This window comes from Chenopodium quinoa, unplaced genomic scaffold (assembly GCF_001683475.1).
Source record: "Chenopodium quinoa cultivar QQ74 unplaced genomic scaffold, ASM168347v1, whole genome shotgun sequence".
Taxonomy (NCBI): domain Eukaryota; kingdom Viridiplantae; phylum Streptophyta; class Magnoliopsida; order Caryophyllales; family Amaranthaceae; genus Chenopodium; species Chenopodium quinoa.
The window spans coordinates 206,137-224,032 of record NW_018742412.1 but is presented as its reverse complement, the minus strand read 5'-3'; the positions used below and the strand labels follow the sequence as shown (position 1 = coordinate 224,032).

Sequence of the window (17,896 nt, the reverse complement as noted above, 5' to 3'; positions counted from 1 at the left end):
TCAACCACGACGAGCACCGATATCGGTGCTTCCCCGATTACCTCCCCTTTCCTCTTCGATCACCATGCAAACCAGCCAAAATCCCCCAAATCCTAACCCCTAACCTTAACATTCGAAACACTACAAAAACAACGACGAAATCAGCCACCAACGGCCGAAATTGGCCGATAAAGGGTTGAAATCAACCATTCAGCTCCAACATTGACCGATTTCAACCATTTGTGGCCAATTTTAGTGGTCGATTTTGGGGAGGGGGGTTGTTTTTTGTTGGGGAAACAAACGTGTAGTGGGTGTGGTGGCTGGCTGTTTCCGGCCATTTGTGGTGGTTAATTTTGGGGGGGGGGGGGGCTGTGATGGGTTTCTGGTAGTGGTGGGCTAGGAAGGGAGTGCGTGTGCTCGTTGGCTGCGTTGGGCTGCGTGTGGGGAGGGTGTGCGTTGGTGGTGGTGGTGTGGTGGTGGAGGTGTTGGGGGTTAGTTTTAGGAAATTTAATTTTTTTTGTTTACATTTTTCTTCTTTTTTTTTATTTTCTTTTTTTTCCATCCAGTTACATATTGACACGTGTGCAACAAAACTTAATTCACAAATGGTAACCTGATAAACCAACTTCAGGTAAATTGGGTGCCATAGAAATTAATACCCCCTAAAATTGGGAGTGATGGAAAATAATCTAAAGTAGGGATTAATTTGGACGGACAAGGCAAATTTTGGGTCTACAATAATTTATTATAGAGCGGGTCCATACAAGACCAATTGAAATTCCGATTATTGGGAGCAATTTTTCAAACAAAATAATGAAACACTTTTATTGGGATAAATCAGCACTTAATCATGTTATCATTAAACGGCACTCGTGAGGATGGTGCCAGCATTAAAATTAAAAAAAATAATAAAATACTACGTAGATAAACAAACTACATAATGTAACAATTTTAATCAATTTACCAAACAAAAAGATAAAGGGCCTAAAAAAGTAAAAAGTGTTGCCAACCACGTGAAAACAACAGGAGGAAAAAAAGCAGACTGAAATAATAGTTGTAAGCAACTTGTTTTTGCTCACATCTCACAGCAAATACCTGTTTCCCTGCTAATTGAGCTGTATTACAAACTAAAAAGTTGACAGCCAATTCAAAGTAGAAATTTCTGGAGTTCAGAAACCTTAAGATAGCTAAGGAAAGAATCAAAAACAGGGTCATTAACGACCATTTAATTTAATTTAATTTAATTTACATAAAACACGCCTCGTGATTCATGAAACCAATATCTGAACTCCATTTCTGTACTGATTTTAATTTAACCATTATTTACACCTTAGAATTTAATAATGTCAAGATAGCCAAAACACCCTGCAGGATTTAAAAGCACCCCCAAAATATAAACACAACCAGAACAAGAAAGCAGTCAAAACTCGGTAGAATTCCTGCATGATTGGCCTCCTGGTCGAGTAATGGCTCGACTTTGGAACCCTGTCTCCAGCACTTTCTCCCAGTCGACTTCTTCTTCCTCTTCCTCCTTTGCTTTTAACAGCTCGATAATCCGTCTTGCCTTTTCCTTTGCCCGTTCACGATTACTCTTTTCAATAACGTCCTTAAGCACGTCCATTGCCCCAGCCACCTTAGCCAATCCTCGGAATCTCAAACCCCCTCCATGACCCAATGCATATAGTGCAGCAACACAGCTCTCCTGAGTTGACTCTGAGTCAAATTCACCCTTCCTTAGCAACTCTATCAAGAACTCAACTGCACCAGCATCTAGCATAGCAGCCCTTCCCTCGTTACAAGCCCCCAAGTTGCATAATATTATTAAGGCACGCCCTGGCATTTGACCCAACTTTACCATGCCAAGTAGTAGTTGAACTGACCCAAATTTGACCAGTTTTAATCGGTTGCTCTGGACCAATGAGAGATGGTACAAAGCCAAAGCCGCATCATGCCTCGCTCGTTCACTCTCTGATCTCATCAACATATGAACCAATGGTTGTAATGCACCAAGAACTCCTATTGCAGTTTTATTTCCATCATCAAGGGCTAAGCTAAAGAGTGCACCAGAAGCATGTTCTTGGGCCTCGGGGCATCTCCCCCTTAACACATCAATCAGAGGGGGAACAAATCCAGCTCTTACAATCTTTACTTTGTTAACTTTTTCTAGGGACAAATTGACCAATATTGCTACCGAGTTCACCTAAAAAATTTGGTGAAGTGAGAAATTATACGAAGTAGCAAAGTTTATAGCATTATTTATACAAAATTTCTATTACAAACAATCAAACTTGCAATAATCAACAGCATACTCACTATATTACAAGATTAGATAAACTAGTTAAAAAATATAATCATTTCTCGTAGAAAGTCTGAAAAAATGGGCACAACACAAACTGTCCTGCATGCACACATTCGATGTGGGCAAGGGCAGAAGTTTTTTTCTATTTTACCTAACTGCTTACAAAACCCCAAATTTGTAGCTTTCACTCAAGGCCAAAGGAAATGCCATCTTATACTAAAAGGCAAAATGCTCAGACATCAGGTCTGGTTCTAAACTTCTAATCATAAAAATTGTCATAACTTAATGATTTTACTATCTACTTGGCTACATCCCAATCAATAATGCTTTGTAAAAGGATTATTTCTATATATTGTCACTCATGCTGAAGTACAACACCCAGGCAATCTCAATAACAATAACCACCCAAAGAATTTATACAATTATATAACAAACTGCCAGTAACCAGTCTTGAATTCTTCCACTTCATTACTAGGACATATGACAAACAAAACTCAAGTACTCTTCTTTTAGTATAAATTTAACATATATTGTAAATTTGTAACAAATTTGCTCCCATAAAACGAAACTGGATCATGATTTACCCATACATAAATCAATTGATGGAAAGAATAATAGAATGAATACACCATTACCATGTTCATTGACAACTCCTTTAGAGCAATTATGAAATGACTGGGTTGCAAAAACAACTATTCAAGATCAACGTAGAAATCCTAATTATTATGAGTCAAGAGCAGAATTGTCCAATTAATCCTGTATCAAGCGCAAATCAAGTGGCATTTTCGTTATAGAACTAGATTTTTTTTATTTTTTTTTTCCTTTTAACTCAGAAAAAGTGATCATATTATTCAAAAATATACATTTGTGCTATACTTGATATACAATTATAGTTTTTACGTCAATGCCCACAAAATCATTGTTTTTATGTTAGCTGCCCACATAGTCATAGTTTTTATGTATAAAAGCAACATAATCTTCATATATATAGATGTTAATCTCGAAAATTAACTAAAGAATATGTCACCTTGAATAGTAGACATAAATGATTATAAAAGATTTTGACTACAAAAATATTGAAAAATCTCAACATTGACCAACATACATTTTCAACTCACTAAATAACACAATACTGAAAATTCAATGAAAAATCATAATTTCAAGTAATCTGTCCAGGTTTAGTTGTCGCATTACTAATTTAAATCAATATATCAACATGACAATCAATTCGAGACCGTACATATATATATACTTCACTTACCTGAATGTCAGTATACTTTGAAGTGATCAACGAGCGAAGAGCAGACAGAAGCCGCGGAGTACACAGACTAACACGAGATTCCACACTACTTCTAGTAGTCTTCCTCAACGCAACCAAACCTTCCTCTTGTTCATATACGTGCTGACTCCTAAGCTTTGATACGTATCCCTCATCAACGCACGAACCAGACTCTGTTAAATCAAACTCAGAGCTCGATGAGCAAGAAGAGTAGCAACTGGGCCGAGTCGCGAGCACGAACGGCGTCCTTCTAAAAGACCCCGAAAGCGATTCACCCGAGTCGAACCGAGTTTGCCTCCGAGTTAATTCACTCTCAGAGTGTTCTAGAAGATTAGAACCCGGGTTCTCATCAACTCTCCGTAACAACTCACCCGAAATCTCCCCATTTTGCTTTGTTTCCGCCATTAACGATTCTAGAAGTTTCAGAGCATCGGCGAGTTCGAGGGGTTTTGGTGGAAAGGAGAGAGAAAGCTTAGCCCAGTTGAAAATGGAGGTTTTGAGAGCTAAATTGGGGATAACCATGGAGAAATCGGGGATAGAACCGTCATTTAGAGTGGGTGTAAACCCTAGATTTTTGCAGGCGGTAACACAAGCTCGCTCAAATGTTTGACCCGTTGAGACGATAACCGGGTCAGCCATGAGTGACCCAGAAATCGGGCAGATGAACTCATTTGGGGGTCTTTCTGGTCGGATTTCGTGTTTGGTTGGTGTTGATGTTGATCTGTAGATTGAGATTTTCCATCGATGCTTTCCACTACCCATTTTTGTGAGAATTTGTTTGGTTTTTTTCTGGAATTTATTAGATTATAAGTGAAGGTATTTTTGAAGTTGGATTTGGAAGTTGAACAGATGATAAAAAGAAAAAGATGAATTGTTTGCGAAATTGCGGGAGAATATATTCGAAAGGCGGAAAAGTTTGAAGGGAGGAGAGAGGTTGAGGAAGAAGAACAGGGGAGTGGTGAGTAGTAGCAGTGACTACTGACTTGTGAGAAGTAACGTTGAGAATGAATAAAGCAAGCAAGAGAACATTAATTGTTGTTTGCGTAATTCGAGATTACGAGTAACCAACAGTTATTTCATTGTGTTATGCGGATACGTTAGGCCTATTTGGATGTACTCCCTCCTTGTTTTTTTTGAAGTGTTACAGCTTGATCAACATATAATTTTAGGCAATTTAATTAACTTAAATAAAATAAGAGGTAAGGGCTTGTTCATATTTACTAAATTGAGCTGAACTAAACTGAACTGATTGGAGCTGAACTAAACTAAATTGAACTGATTAGAGCTAAACTAAACTGAACTGAATTAAGCTGAAATGAATATTTTATGAGAGAGAAATATTAAGAGTTGTACTAAACTAAACTGATTGGAGCTGAACTGAACTGATTAGAGCTGAACTGAAATAAACTGAATTGAAATTAAGTTAATGTGAACAGGCCTTAAGTGGGGTAGTTGGAGTATTAAAAAATTGTAAAAGAAAGATAGTAGGGTTAATAGTTTATTGAAAAGTAATGAATGTGACAGAAGATATATATATATATATATATATATATATATATATATATATATATATATATATATATATATATATATATATATATATATATATATATATATATATATATATATATATATACTACCTCCGTTAATTGTTTTGTGCAACTTTGAGATAGTTTACGGTTGCCAATGCAAAAAATGGAGGGCATTGATTAAGGTGTAGTTAGATGGAATTAATTAAATTTGGAGGAGAGAGAAAAAATGGTCCCCCCATGTGCTTTAGTGGGAAAATCTGATTCCCTTGGTAGGAAATCATATTCCCTCTCTTTTTTTGTCAAAATTTCAAACATTTTGAAAATTTGGGAGGGTTTTAAATTCCCTCCACCTTTTAAAAAAAACTAAGCATTCAATTCTTTAAATAGATAAAAAATCAGAGCATTTAAGAGGCTTATGAAAGGAAGCCCCCATTGTCATCCAAGCTTTGATATTTCAAAGCATTAAATACAGTCAGCCATCATCAAAGTTTAAACATTACAACCAAATGTTTATCCCAAAAGTTAGACCCTAATTTCAGAAATTAGCCCCCATTAACCCAAAAAATTACAGCAAAGGGCACATTAGTACTGCACAGAGGAATCCACCATAACCAAGAGTGTTGTTGCTCGTTCTCTATGTACACAAAAGTGTAGGGCAGCTTTATCTTGCCAAAAAACTTCATCTGCCACCCCTACAACATCTTCAACAACCTGAAAAAGGAAGGGACCCCAAAAAAAATGGCAGATTTCGATGAATCTCAGCAGTTTGATATCGATGAATTGCTGACAGAGGAACTCATGGCAGAAATTTATTTTGAAGAGGAAGAACAAATTCAAGATGAAGACATAGAGTACTATGATTCTGACAATGAAAACATGCAACATGAAGAACAGTCTACATAAGGGACTCAAGACAGAAATGAGCAACATAAAGAACAGTCTACAGAAGGGACTCAAGACACAAATTTTCAAGGTCACCAAGAGACCATGCATCAAGATCAAGATCAACAACAAGGACAGAATCATGCAGCAACTACAACCAACATAAAACAACTCACCATGTATCAAAGAAGAGAGATTGTTGATGCAATGTTGGTGAAGATGCAAGATGGAACTTTGCCAAGAGGATACAAAATGCAACTTTCCACACAATTCAGAGTGCATAAATCAACAATCACAAGAATATTCACAGACATAAAACAACAGATGGAAGAAGGGAATATGATTGATGTCAGGACAAAAAAGTATGGCAAAACTGGTCCAAAGCCAAGGGAATTCACAGATGAATTCTTGCAATTAGTTCCTCTGTATTTAAGGCGGTCAGAGAGGTCATATGCAGCAGCACTCAACATTTCACATGTGACTTTGCACTACTTGAAGAAAAAGGGGAGTTTGAGAACACACACAACAAGTTGCAAACCAGCACTCACATCAGATCACAAGATAGCTAGAATGAAGTGGGTTTTAAGTCATATAAACCCTGTGGAAGGAAATCAGGATCCCAGTTTTGAAGACATGAGTTATTCCATTCACATAGATGAGAAATGGTTCTACTTGAACCCTGACAAAAGAAGGTTTTACCTCCTACCAAGTGAAGAGGACCCATACATGGCACAACAGTCAAGAAGATTCAAGTTAAAGGCAATGTTCATGGCCATTATTGGTAAGCCATTGTATGACATAAATGGTGAACTACTACATGATGGAAAGTATGGGATATTCCCATTCACAGTCCAAGACAGAGCAAAGAAATCAAGCAAGAACAGGGCAGCAGGTACAATGGTCATAAGGGCCCTCAGAATGTAAACAGGGAGGTCATAAGGGACATGTTACTCAACAAAGTAATACCAGCAATCAAGGAAAAATGGCCTGAAAGTCTGCCCAAGAATGTTGTCATACAATGGGACAATGCAAGGCCACATCAAATACCAAGAGATGAGGAGTTTGTTGCAGCAACAACATCCAATGGGTTTAATATTCATTTTTTGTTCCAACCAGCTCAATCCCCTGATCTAAATGTGTTGGATTTAGGTCATTTCAGGTCTATCCAGTCCTTACAATATCAATCTTTCACTAAAAATGTTGATGAACTAGTTGAGAAGGTTATTGAGTCATACAACACATTCAAGCCAGAAGTCAATAAGTACATATGGGTCACTCTACAGAGATGCATGATCAAAATACTCAAGGCAGAAGGAGGGAATAGATACAAAATTCCACACATGAACAAAAAAAAAACTTGAAAATCTAGGTATTCTGCCCAACCAAGTGTTTGTTGACAAAGAGATAGTGCAATAGGCTGTAGAGTACTTGAACACAGTGTTCAGACCAGCACCAGAAGAGACTCATGCAACAGCACAGGAAATGGAGGTGGATGCAGATTAGACAAGGGGACTCATCAAATCAAATCAGGACAACAACATATACTGCCACACATAACTATCAGAAGTATATATGTTTTTTTTTTTTTTTTTTTTTTTTTTTTTTTTTTGTTTTGCAATCTAAATGAAGGTGGTTAGGTGTATTTTGTGTGTTAGAGTGTCATATACCACTAAGGCAGTGATGTGAAAGTCCAAGTACTCATGTAATAGGCTTTTTGTAGCCACATTTTGAATGGCATGAAAATGGTTATAATGTGAAGTCAAAAATACCATCAGAAGTTCATAAGTTTGATGAATACAACAACTCAAACAAGGTTACCTCAACATCACTCACAAAATTGTGAATGATGGAGCTACATAGTTGTTCAAATTGAAATTCAATGGAGTCCCTTCATCATTTGGATTACACAATAACAACATACTCATAATAAGAAAGGGACTCTACACTGAGCACTACAAAGGCAACAATGAGGGACTAAAAAACAGGGTGTTCTCTTCCACAATAGGTCATTGAGAACATTATATGCAACAAACAAGCCAAAATAGCCTCATCATTCATCAACCATATTCCTTTATAGGCCAACACTACTTCTAACATGGTGTTCACAAAAAAATAAAACCATACATAAGAGGCAGCATTATGTCCATAACCCATTAGACACCAACAATCAATAATCAACCAGAAACCAAAACAACAATAAATCCAACAGTTACACATCACATTAGCCAACAATACTCCAACAATAATTATTCAGTCACCCATCAACACCCACAACCATATTCAGCCAAAAATAACCCATCAGACACCAACAGTCAATACTCCAACAAGAATTATTCAGCCAAAAATAACCATATTCAACAAATAATCCACAGTCTATCAACAAACAACAGACAACAACATTTAACACCATAAATCAATCAATAAATTGGGACTTCAACAACCACAATATAACCAACACACAATCAAACAGATCCATCAATAAATAGGGACTCAAATAAATTAAAGAAATAATTAGGGTTAGGAATCGTTACGAGAGCAGTCACTCAGAGGGTTGAACCCTAGGGTTCATCCGCCTCACGAAGCATTGCACAACAAGGACAGAGGAAGAGGCAGCCTCAGGTTTCTTGGATGGTGGATCCTCATCACCCTCCTCATCAGAAGACAAAACGATGTACTCATTGTTAGGGAGCCCACACATCCTATGCAAAGCCACACGCGCCGCCTTCCTCGAAGAACGCACCTTTGGTGGTGGCCGTTCCCTCTTAGATCTGGGCTTAGTCGCGCCCACAGCACTCCCCTCTGCACTCTCAGCCCCCAGATCTAGAGGAGCCTCAGAGAAATCAAGAGATTTCCGACGGGACTCACCCATACCTTCCTCCCTCTTCTTCCTTTCTTCCTTATCAATGCTTTTAAGGACTTGACCCAGAGCCCTGTAGGTATACAAGGTACAGTAGGGACCCGTTTCACTTGACTCATAGAACTCACGAGGGAAGGAAGATCCAGTCTCGAAGCAATGGATGAGATGGAGGATCAGATTCTCCTCTCCTTTGTCATTGGTTGCCATGTGCGCATCCTTCAAAGGATCAAGGTTGGGCATATTTGAGGAGGGAGTAGTATTTCAAAAAGATCGAAGGAGAGAGGAAGTGGGAAATCGAAGAAAAGAGGAGAGAGGAAGTGCATATCTGGAGAGAGGAAAAGTGGGAAATCGAAGAACATAGGAGAGAGAAAACCCCAGATGATGAACTAGGGTTCATATGGAGAATTCTCCAGAACAAATAGAGAAGTTCAACAATCATCATTAATTGAAGGTGGTTGGGAATGTGAGTAAATGAGAGAGTTGGGGGGAATTGGGGGTAATAAATGGAGGGAGTCATTAGAATTAGGTGATCTGATTAAATTAAGTGAATATGATTAGATTAGAGTAAGGGAAAAGATTAAAAAAAATGAGTTATGTAAGGGTAAAAAGGTAATTCCATAACTTTTTCCTTACTAAAAATAGGAATAAATCTGAAAGTTGCACATAATAGAAAACATCCCGAAATGGCAAAAGTTGCACATAACATTTAACGGAGGTAGTATATAGGTTTGGGTGAGGACCATGAAATGAGAGAGAGATAATATTTTAATGTAGTTTTTTCCAAAAATAAGGAGTGTAAATACTTATTAAAACACGATCGGATTTGGTAAGGGTAACACTTAAAAAAAACATGGAGGGAAAACTAAATACAATTGAACTGAATTGAACTAATAACTGAAATGAATATAGATAAAATGAATTATTTATAAGAAAAGGAAATTATGAACTGAACTAAACTGAATTAAGATAAACTAAACTAAAATTAAACTGAATAGAGCAAACCCTTACTCCCTCCGGAATTTTATTACTACGTATTTTAAGATTAAGAAATTTTAACAATAATCGTCCACAATTGTTGTCGTTGTAAAAATTATCACGACCTACGACAATTGGGTGTTTGTTGATCTCTTGACAAGTCTGGCTATTTGTTTGTATTGATTTCTTGGTTATTTGATTGTTGACTCTTTACTAAATTTGTTTGGTCAAATAAATTTGGATAAAATTAGAGGGAGTAATTTATATTTCGAACTTAAAATTTATTGAGGCTTTGTGTGTAACTTAGAAAGGCAGTTAGAGCCTTTTTCCACGTCACTCAATTTTGTTACATTATGCCAGCTAGGACAAAGTTTGTTACAGCTCTCAGAAAGTTTGTTAGAGATTTCTTCTAGATTATTCTGCTTGTAATAGATGTTATATATATCTCCTAAGCTGTAATATTTCATTATTCACTATAATAAAAAAAACTCTGATTCTATTTAGCCTTTTCTCTGTTTCATAACATGGTATCAGAGCTGAAAATTCGATCATCTTTAATTTTTTTCGACCAATTTCTTCTTGATTTTCCAGTTTTTTCTGCTGATTCGTTCTAGCTGCATTTCTTTGATTAATTCGTGGATTTTTCTGTTTTTTCTTCCTGATTTGCTGAATTCTCTATGAATTCTTCAAATTTCTCCGATCAAAATTCTTGTTGATTTTCTGGAACTTTGTTGTAATGGCTGCTGAAACTGTTCATAATTTTGCTTTCTTACCTCTGAATCAAAATCCTGCAAGCATATACTATATACATCCATCAGATGCTAATGTTGCTCAATTAGTGTCGTTCAAATTCAATGGAGAAGGTTTTACTAGCTAAAAGAGAGCAATGCTGCTAACACTTTCCGCAAAGAATAAGATCGGCTTTGTCAATGGAGATTATGATAAGCTTGCTGATAACTTGTCTGCTGAGGGTAAAGCTTGGGAGAGGTGCAATGATCTAGTATGTTCCTGGATCTTATTCAATGTTAATGAGTGCATTGCTAGTAGTGTCATGTTTCTGAGGTCAGCTAAGGCAATTTGGCTAGATCTTGAAGAGAGGTTTAGCTATACTTCATTAGCTCAGATCTATGCATTTGAACAGAAATTGACTAATATTTCTCAAAGAACTCAATCTGTTTCTAAATTATTTACTTCTATTAAGTCTGTGTGGGATGCAATTGATGAAGCGCATCCTTTACCTTATTGCACTTGCAATAACTATACCTGCAATTTGAGGAAGAAAATTTTTGAACGACACCAGCAGAAAATGGAGATTCAATTTATGATGAAACTGTTTGATAAGTTTGCAACTGTGAGAGGTAATATGTTGATGATGCCTGCTTTACCTGAAGTCATAAAGGCTTATAGGATGTTTTCTCAGGAGAAGAAGCACAAAGAGATCTCTCATATGAGTAGCAATTCTGAATCTATGGCTTTTTTTGCTGATAAAAAGAGGTTTTCTAGTTTTGGAGGAAATACCCCAGGATATTTTGGTGGAGGTGCAGCTAGCATGAACAAGGGTTATAGGATTCAATCTTATAAATCTCTGCTCTACCAGTATCAGCAGAATACTTTATCTCAGCCTAAGTCATTTGGTGGTACTCAGAAATTTGTCAAGCCTGGTTTGAAGTTTTATTGCACTCATTGTGAGATACCAAGAAATAGTATTGACAGGTGCTTGAAGTTGTATGGTTTTCCTCCTAGCTTCAAAGGTTTCAAGGAAAAAGGAGTGGCTTTAGTTAGTTACAATGAACAGGAATATGATGTTGTTGAAAATAACAATGCTGATGATGTCTCTGTGGAATAGTACAATCAGTTCATGGCTTATATGAAATCTCAAAAAGCAGAAGAAGCCAAATAACTCCAAATGTAGACACCTACTTTTTGCCTCTTGTCCCGAAAGGAAGTGCGATGATGTTACAAAAATCAAATTTTCATGTTAGATCAAAGTTGAAGTGTTTATGGACTTTGAAATGAATTATGAAGTAAGTTAAAACTCATATTTGAGACCAAGTAATCTTAGAGCCTTGTCCAATTACTAATTAGGCCTAAAAAGTGCTCATACATGTTTAAACATGATTAATAACTGACCCAAATGCGGCAAATGCAATGACTCGATCCAATGGATTTTACATTTCTGAAAACCGAGCCAACAGATAAAACAAGCATCATATTTCCGTTCCTGGATTATACAGATGGATAACCCTTTCAAAGATCTTTCCAACGGTGTATTATAAGCCCAATTCCGAGTTAAAACGAAGAAGTTATGATCAATACACTAAAACGGGCCCTAAAACCGACACCTTTGCACTCCAACGGTCATATATTTTGATACATTACATATTTTAACCTAATTCCAACGGAATTGGAAATTAGACATTCATAGCTTTCCAGTGATATCTCACACGCCTAAATCTGACTTTTCAATCAAAAGTTATGGAAGTTTTAAAAATGTGTTTTCGTATAAGGCAAACTGCATCCCAGCGCAACTCAGTAAGTTGCGTATGCCTAGCGCTCACGACTCATTAAGATGTGCGCGGCACACAGCGCGACTCAGAGGGTTGCACGCACCACCTGACGGCGCGGCTCTAAAAACCTAAACCTAGATCCCTACGCCTATAAATAGGGTTCTTCGTTCAGCATTACGAGGACCGAAAAATCAGAATTAAAACCTTAGCATTCTCAAAACCCTAATCTGTCACTTCTCTTACTATCATACTACTTTTCTTCTCTCTTACAAAATACTTTCCAACCCTAATTGAATCCATTGAGGTCCTTGGAGGATGAAGGAGAAAGAAAGTCCATAAACGTAAACGAAGATTTAACATAAAATAAGAACGGTTAGTTTCCCGACACATAGATAAATCACTTTTCTTTTATTGTTTAAATAACTTTAATTGATTAATTAGTGTTATTTGATCACTTTAAGCAAACTTTTAATTAATTAATTCACATAGTATTCTTTCGTTAATCAAGACTAGAATTTGATAATTAATTGTTGTTTTATCACTTAAAACAATGCGAATATTGTTTATTTGTTCTTTTCACGAATATTGATTAAACAAAGAATAACGAATTTTGCAATGTAATTCCTACGTGATTAATTCTTGTAAATAAAATCAACTAACTTAGTTTTTAGGCATCACGTTGTATATATTGTTTGGTAATGAGATTGTGAAAAAGGAAGAGCTTGTATAGGCTGTACTAGGGATAAGATAGCGATTCCCCTCTAAAGAGAACGTTATCTTAGTACCCTCGCTCTCGAACTCATTTTTGGTTTATGTAGACCAATTTGGGCATGGTAAACTTACGATTCGTGCTAATTATCCCTTGAACTCTACTTGGGAGAAAGACATGAACGAGGTTTTTGAGTTTTCCCAAAACTCATTGGCGACTCCTACTTGTTTTTTACAAAAAAGCGTGATGAGAGTATCATTTCTAATTCAAGGTCTCCCAACACAGTCAGGAATTAAAATCCTAATACACCCTAACAAGTGTAAAGTCCTAGGCTTTTAAAGGGCCATGGGCATCTAAGGAGAAGGATCCCCTACGATGGGAACACCCTCCTTACCGGGGACTTATAGGTTACAAGATTAGTTCTTAGTTATGATCCAGGGTTTCCAACATTAGGTTGCCTATGGGTTGTAACGAGAACTAACTTGGATAATCTCTAGTTAGAGAGCATGACTCGGACGCATAATATCTTCCTTTTTCACAAAAGTAAAAATCAAACAAGCAACATTGCATCATGCATAATCATAGCACACTTTAACCATTGGAGATTAGCTCGTTGAACAGGGGTAGCCAACACTAGGCTTCTATCCCAAAATCAATAACAATCATCCCACCCATATCGCCAACAAAATGTTGAGAGGGCTATGTTATGGGTCAACACGTAGAGTGATTGATTCGTGCATCGTCCCTCAAGATTATGGTACCTTTGGACACCCAAGCCTTGACCCTTAGAATGACATGGTTCCTTTTATGTGCTTATGTGACTACATGAATATGTGCTTCGTGCCTAATCTATCTAATTCCAACTTGTTACCTAGAGATATAATAATAATAAATAAAAAAAAATTCGCAAAAATTATGGTTTGACAAAAAAAAAACAAAATAACTAAAAAGTTGTCGAACCTACTAGGTGGCACGCGCAACTGTCAAAGTTACGCGCGCCCTCTAAGCGAAAGTTCAGAAGTTGCGCGCGGCACCTCCGCGCAACTCTGTGTCTTGCGCGCACCCACTGTTCAACGTTGACTTTGACTCGTTACGAGCAATATTATACGGAGCAAACGATATTACTGCTTCAAGGTTAATCGTTAAGTAGGTGATAAAAATATCTCTTTGGTCAACAATGTTGTCTAACTTAGCTACCTTTACTTTGATTGTCGTTTTTTTTTTTTTTTAAAAAAAAAAAACCGTAAAAATGTATTTTATCAAAAAATAAAATATCGAATTTTTTTTATCGAACTTTTTGCGTTTTCAAAAAAATCAAATAAATATTTTTTAATTCTTCTTTTTGCGTTTTTGCAAAAAAAAAAAAAAAAAAAAAAAAAAAAAAAAAAAAAAAAACGCATGTGGTAGATGCTACTCCTAAAGATGCACTTTCCACTTTAGTGCAAGATGGAAAATTACGCTGATACTATTTTTTATTATAATGATTCGTTTACATACTTTATAATCGAACTAATGACATTACTTATTATGAGGTTCGTCATTAGAAGTTCGCATCCCTTAATAGGACGTCATCAATATGTTTATTCTTAAACGTGCCTACTTTCATGTTTATCATGTTTTAGTTGTAATTGATCAACATTGATTTAAGAGTATAATTTATTTACCTCTTCTATGGTTTAAAAAGAAAATCCCGAGAACCTTACTTGGGATGTTTGCCTCAAAAAAAAAAAAAAAAAGAGAGAGAGAGAGAGAAATAGTTCAAAATAAAAAAAAGAAAAATCATTCTTACAAAAATGATACAAAAAAAATATATTATTCTAAAAAAAAAGGAGATAATGAATGATAAAACCGAGAAAATGATTTAATAATTTCTTGGATTTTACATTCGGAGGCCATCATTTTGTTTAAGCAAATAGTTATATTATTTACCTTTTAAGATGAGCAATATGAGAATCATAGTTGAAAAAAAAATGATATAGATCTCTATTGCAATCTAAATGATTAAAAAGTACCATAGTATATTTGATCATTTAAAGGAGTATGTTCGGTTGATTAATATCCCTAAAAATTTGATGAGCATTTTAAATTCAACTTTCTTGTCTTTCTCTTCTACCTTTTTCGAAAACAATTCATTTAAAGTAAAATCCTTAGATGATTATCTTGTTGAAGTCAACACAAATCATGACATTCCATTAATGATTGTTCGTGAATTTTTTGACATTCTTCATCAACAAACTTTCTTAAAGTGAATTCATATTAGAAGGATTTAAAAAAAAACAAAGAAATAAAACAATCATTTTGACTTTGATTCATTGTTTGAATGCTTGGCAGAAAAGGCTTAAGTGAACGCGCTCAATTTCTCGTGATACACATTACTAGATCATCTTCCACATTCACATACTAGTCCAATCATGGGTGACAAAGCAACATTAGAGAAACTTAGAGAGGAACTCTAAAACCTAAAGGCCCTACGAGAAGAAGAAGCCCAAATGAAGGCTCATAAATAAGCAAAAAAAGGCTAAAATAAATGCTGAAAAAGTAAAAGAAAAATAAAACACTCTACAAGAAAAAGCAAGAGACCAAAGAGTAGAGGCATTGGAGAAACTTGTCCTTCGCTAACTCAGGGAATAAGTACTTCAATTATGAGCTTGCACCACAACCTAGTGGCAAGACTCTCCCAGAAAAGTTATTGACTATGGATTTGCCAACCTTTAAGGTTACAGACAATCTTAGGACTCACTTAATAAGCTTTATTAGAATTATGGCATTGAAAGGGGTTGAGTCAAGCCTATATGCATGTACTTTTCCTCTTTCATTGGACCCAACTGCTAGATCATGGATTTATAACCTCGATGCAAAACAAACTTCCATTTGAAGTGACGTTGTTAAAGCGTTTTTAACCCAATATGGAGATAACATCGAGCTCACAACTACCTTGCGCAATCTCGAATTGCTTAGAATTGCTTAAGCAAGGGGAAGAAGAAGGCTTCATTGACTTCTTTTCCAAGTTGCCCGATCAAAGGTTGCTCTTATTTCACAAAGACCTCCGAATCATGAACTTGTCCCAAAGTTCATAGACAATATGTCTCAACCATACAAGTACCATTTACAATACCTTGGTTTAGACACATTTCAAAAATTCTATACCGTGGGAACATTAATTGAAAGGGACTTGATAAATGAAAACATGAATCATGTAGATAGACTTGATTTTTAGAGAGGATTTCACCTACATCGGAAAAGGACAAAGCTCGAAGACGCAATCTCAAGAAGTTGTCAACAATTCAAGATGTAGCACCCTAGGTCTTGTTTTGTTTTTTTGTTTTTATTTTTTTATTTTTTTTAATGATAGACTAAGAGATTCATGCTGTCGAATCTACTTATTTTGTACTCTCATTAATTAATGAATAAAAAACATATTTTCAAGTACGTCTATCTTGTTCTCTTTTCAATCTCTTTATTGTTATTGACTCGAATTAAATAAAACGTATACATACAAACAGGCAATATCAAAAGATATACATACTTAAAACTTTAAGAATCTTGATGAGCTTTGGCTCACGAGATGTATTGAATGAAAAGAGGCCTATCTTTTGCCCACAAAGAAAGGATATGATATTTCACCAACATAGGAGGCAACTTGTAACTCCACAAAGAGAATCCCATGTTCTTAACCTAAGAGAAAATCCATCTTTTTGGCAGCCCTTTTGAGCCTCGTCAATTGAGCCTTAGTTATTCAACCTACATTATTCCATCCCTTGGGATGAGAATGGTGTAAAGAGATACGAATAAGAGATTGGGGGAACAAAACATAAGAGGGGGACACAAAGTTATTCTAAACCCAAAAAACCCAATGCGAAAGAAAGAAAACAATTGTTCTAAACCCAAAACAAAACTTATAAAAAAAAAAAAAACAAAAAAAAGAGAGAGAGTGCAAGGAAAAGACACCTAATGTAGGAGTTATCACACAAAGTATAAAGGTTTTAATTTGAGAAGCACCAAAAATAAGAGATTTTGGGAGTATACTTGAGCCTGTCCATTCTTCATAACCCTAGGCCTAACCACGTTACAACCTTGGAAAGGCCCTCCTTGAGTTGAATCTAACCATGTACTAAAATCATCATACCATGCAAAATGGCTAACCTTAGGCCTTTGCACATATGGACCTACTATTGAGTAGTCATGCCCAAAATAAAATGCATGAAATGTTGAGTTATGATTACAAAATCATATTGTAGACAACCATTTGTGTCTCCCCAAAACCAAACCCAGTGATGAGTAACTTTCACGTCGAATCATAATCGAATGAAGTGAAGTGTGGTAAGTCTAGTGTTGCGGATAGTTTTTAATTCTTTTCTTTCTCTTTTTTTTTGAAAACCTATTTTAAGAAAACAGCCAATCCAGTTTGGTTTGGTCCGTAGCAAGGGTCCAATAATAGCATAGTTGGGTCAAGTTTGAAAAGAGCTTTCCAATGATATATTATAAGCCCAATTCCGATGAATAATGAGGAAGTTATGGCCAAATTTCTAAACTGGGCCCGATATGATTTTTATGTGCGGCCCAATGATCTAGAGGAAGGCCTAATATTGATTTATCATTCCTAATGCAATTAGAATTGATTTTAGTCTTTAGATTCTTCTAGAAGGTTCTTTTCTTTCCTAATTTAATTAGCATTGATAAATTGACTTTGGTTGACTTTTTGGAGTTTTAATCAGAATAAAAGAAGTTTTTTAAGGAAAATACGATTTTGCCCATCTGTACGGCTAAATTTTATCAAAATTAAGAAAATGCGTGAAACTGTTTCTAGCGCCTGACGACAGCATTTAGCGCCTGGCGCTAATGTCCAGCGTCTGGAGCTAATCTGTTTTATTCTCTTC

General features: G+C 36.0%; 3 protein-coding genes across 3 annotated transcripts; 2 read left to right on the top strand and 1 right to left on the bottom strand.

Annotated features, from left to right (window-relative positions):
• Positions 1–1,008: 1,008 nt before the first annotated feature.
• On the bottom strand, positions 1,009–4,627 carry LOC110706133 (U-box domain-containing protein 40-like). The gene is made up of 2 exons (XM_021884043.1): positions 3,540–4,627; positions 1,009–2,179 (listed from the first exon to the last, which is right to left on the bottom strand). The coding sequence occupies exons 1-2, from the start codon at positions 4,317–4,319 to the stop codon at positions 1,400–1,402; spliced, it is 1,560 nt and encodes a 519-aa protein (XP_021739735.1). The 5' UTR covers positions 4,320–4,627; the 3' UTR covers positions 1,009–1,399.
• A 1,449-nt stretch (positions 4,628–6,076) lies between these two features.
• On the top strand, positions 6,077–6,895 carry LOC110706452. The gene has a single exon (XM_021884375.1). The coding sequence runs from the start codon at positions 6,077–6,079 to the stop codon at positions 6,893–6,895; it is 819 nt and encodes a 272-aa protein (XP_021740067.1).
• A 3,794-nt stretch (positions 6,896–10,689) lies between these two features.
• LOC110706445 lies at positions 10,690–11,649 on the top strand. Its single transcript, XM_021884371.1, has one exon. It carries the CDS (start codon positions 10,690–10,692, stop codon positions 11,647–11,649), a length of 960 nt encoding a protein of 319 aa, XP_021740063.1.
• The last annotated feature ends 6,247 nt before the right edge of the window (positions 11,650–17,896 follow it).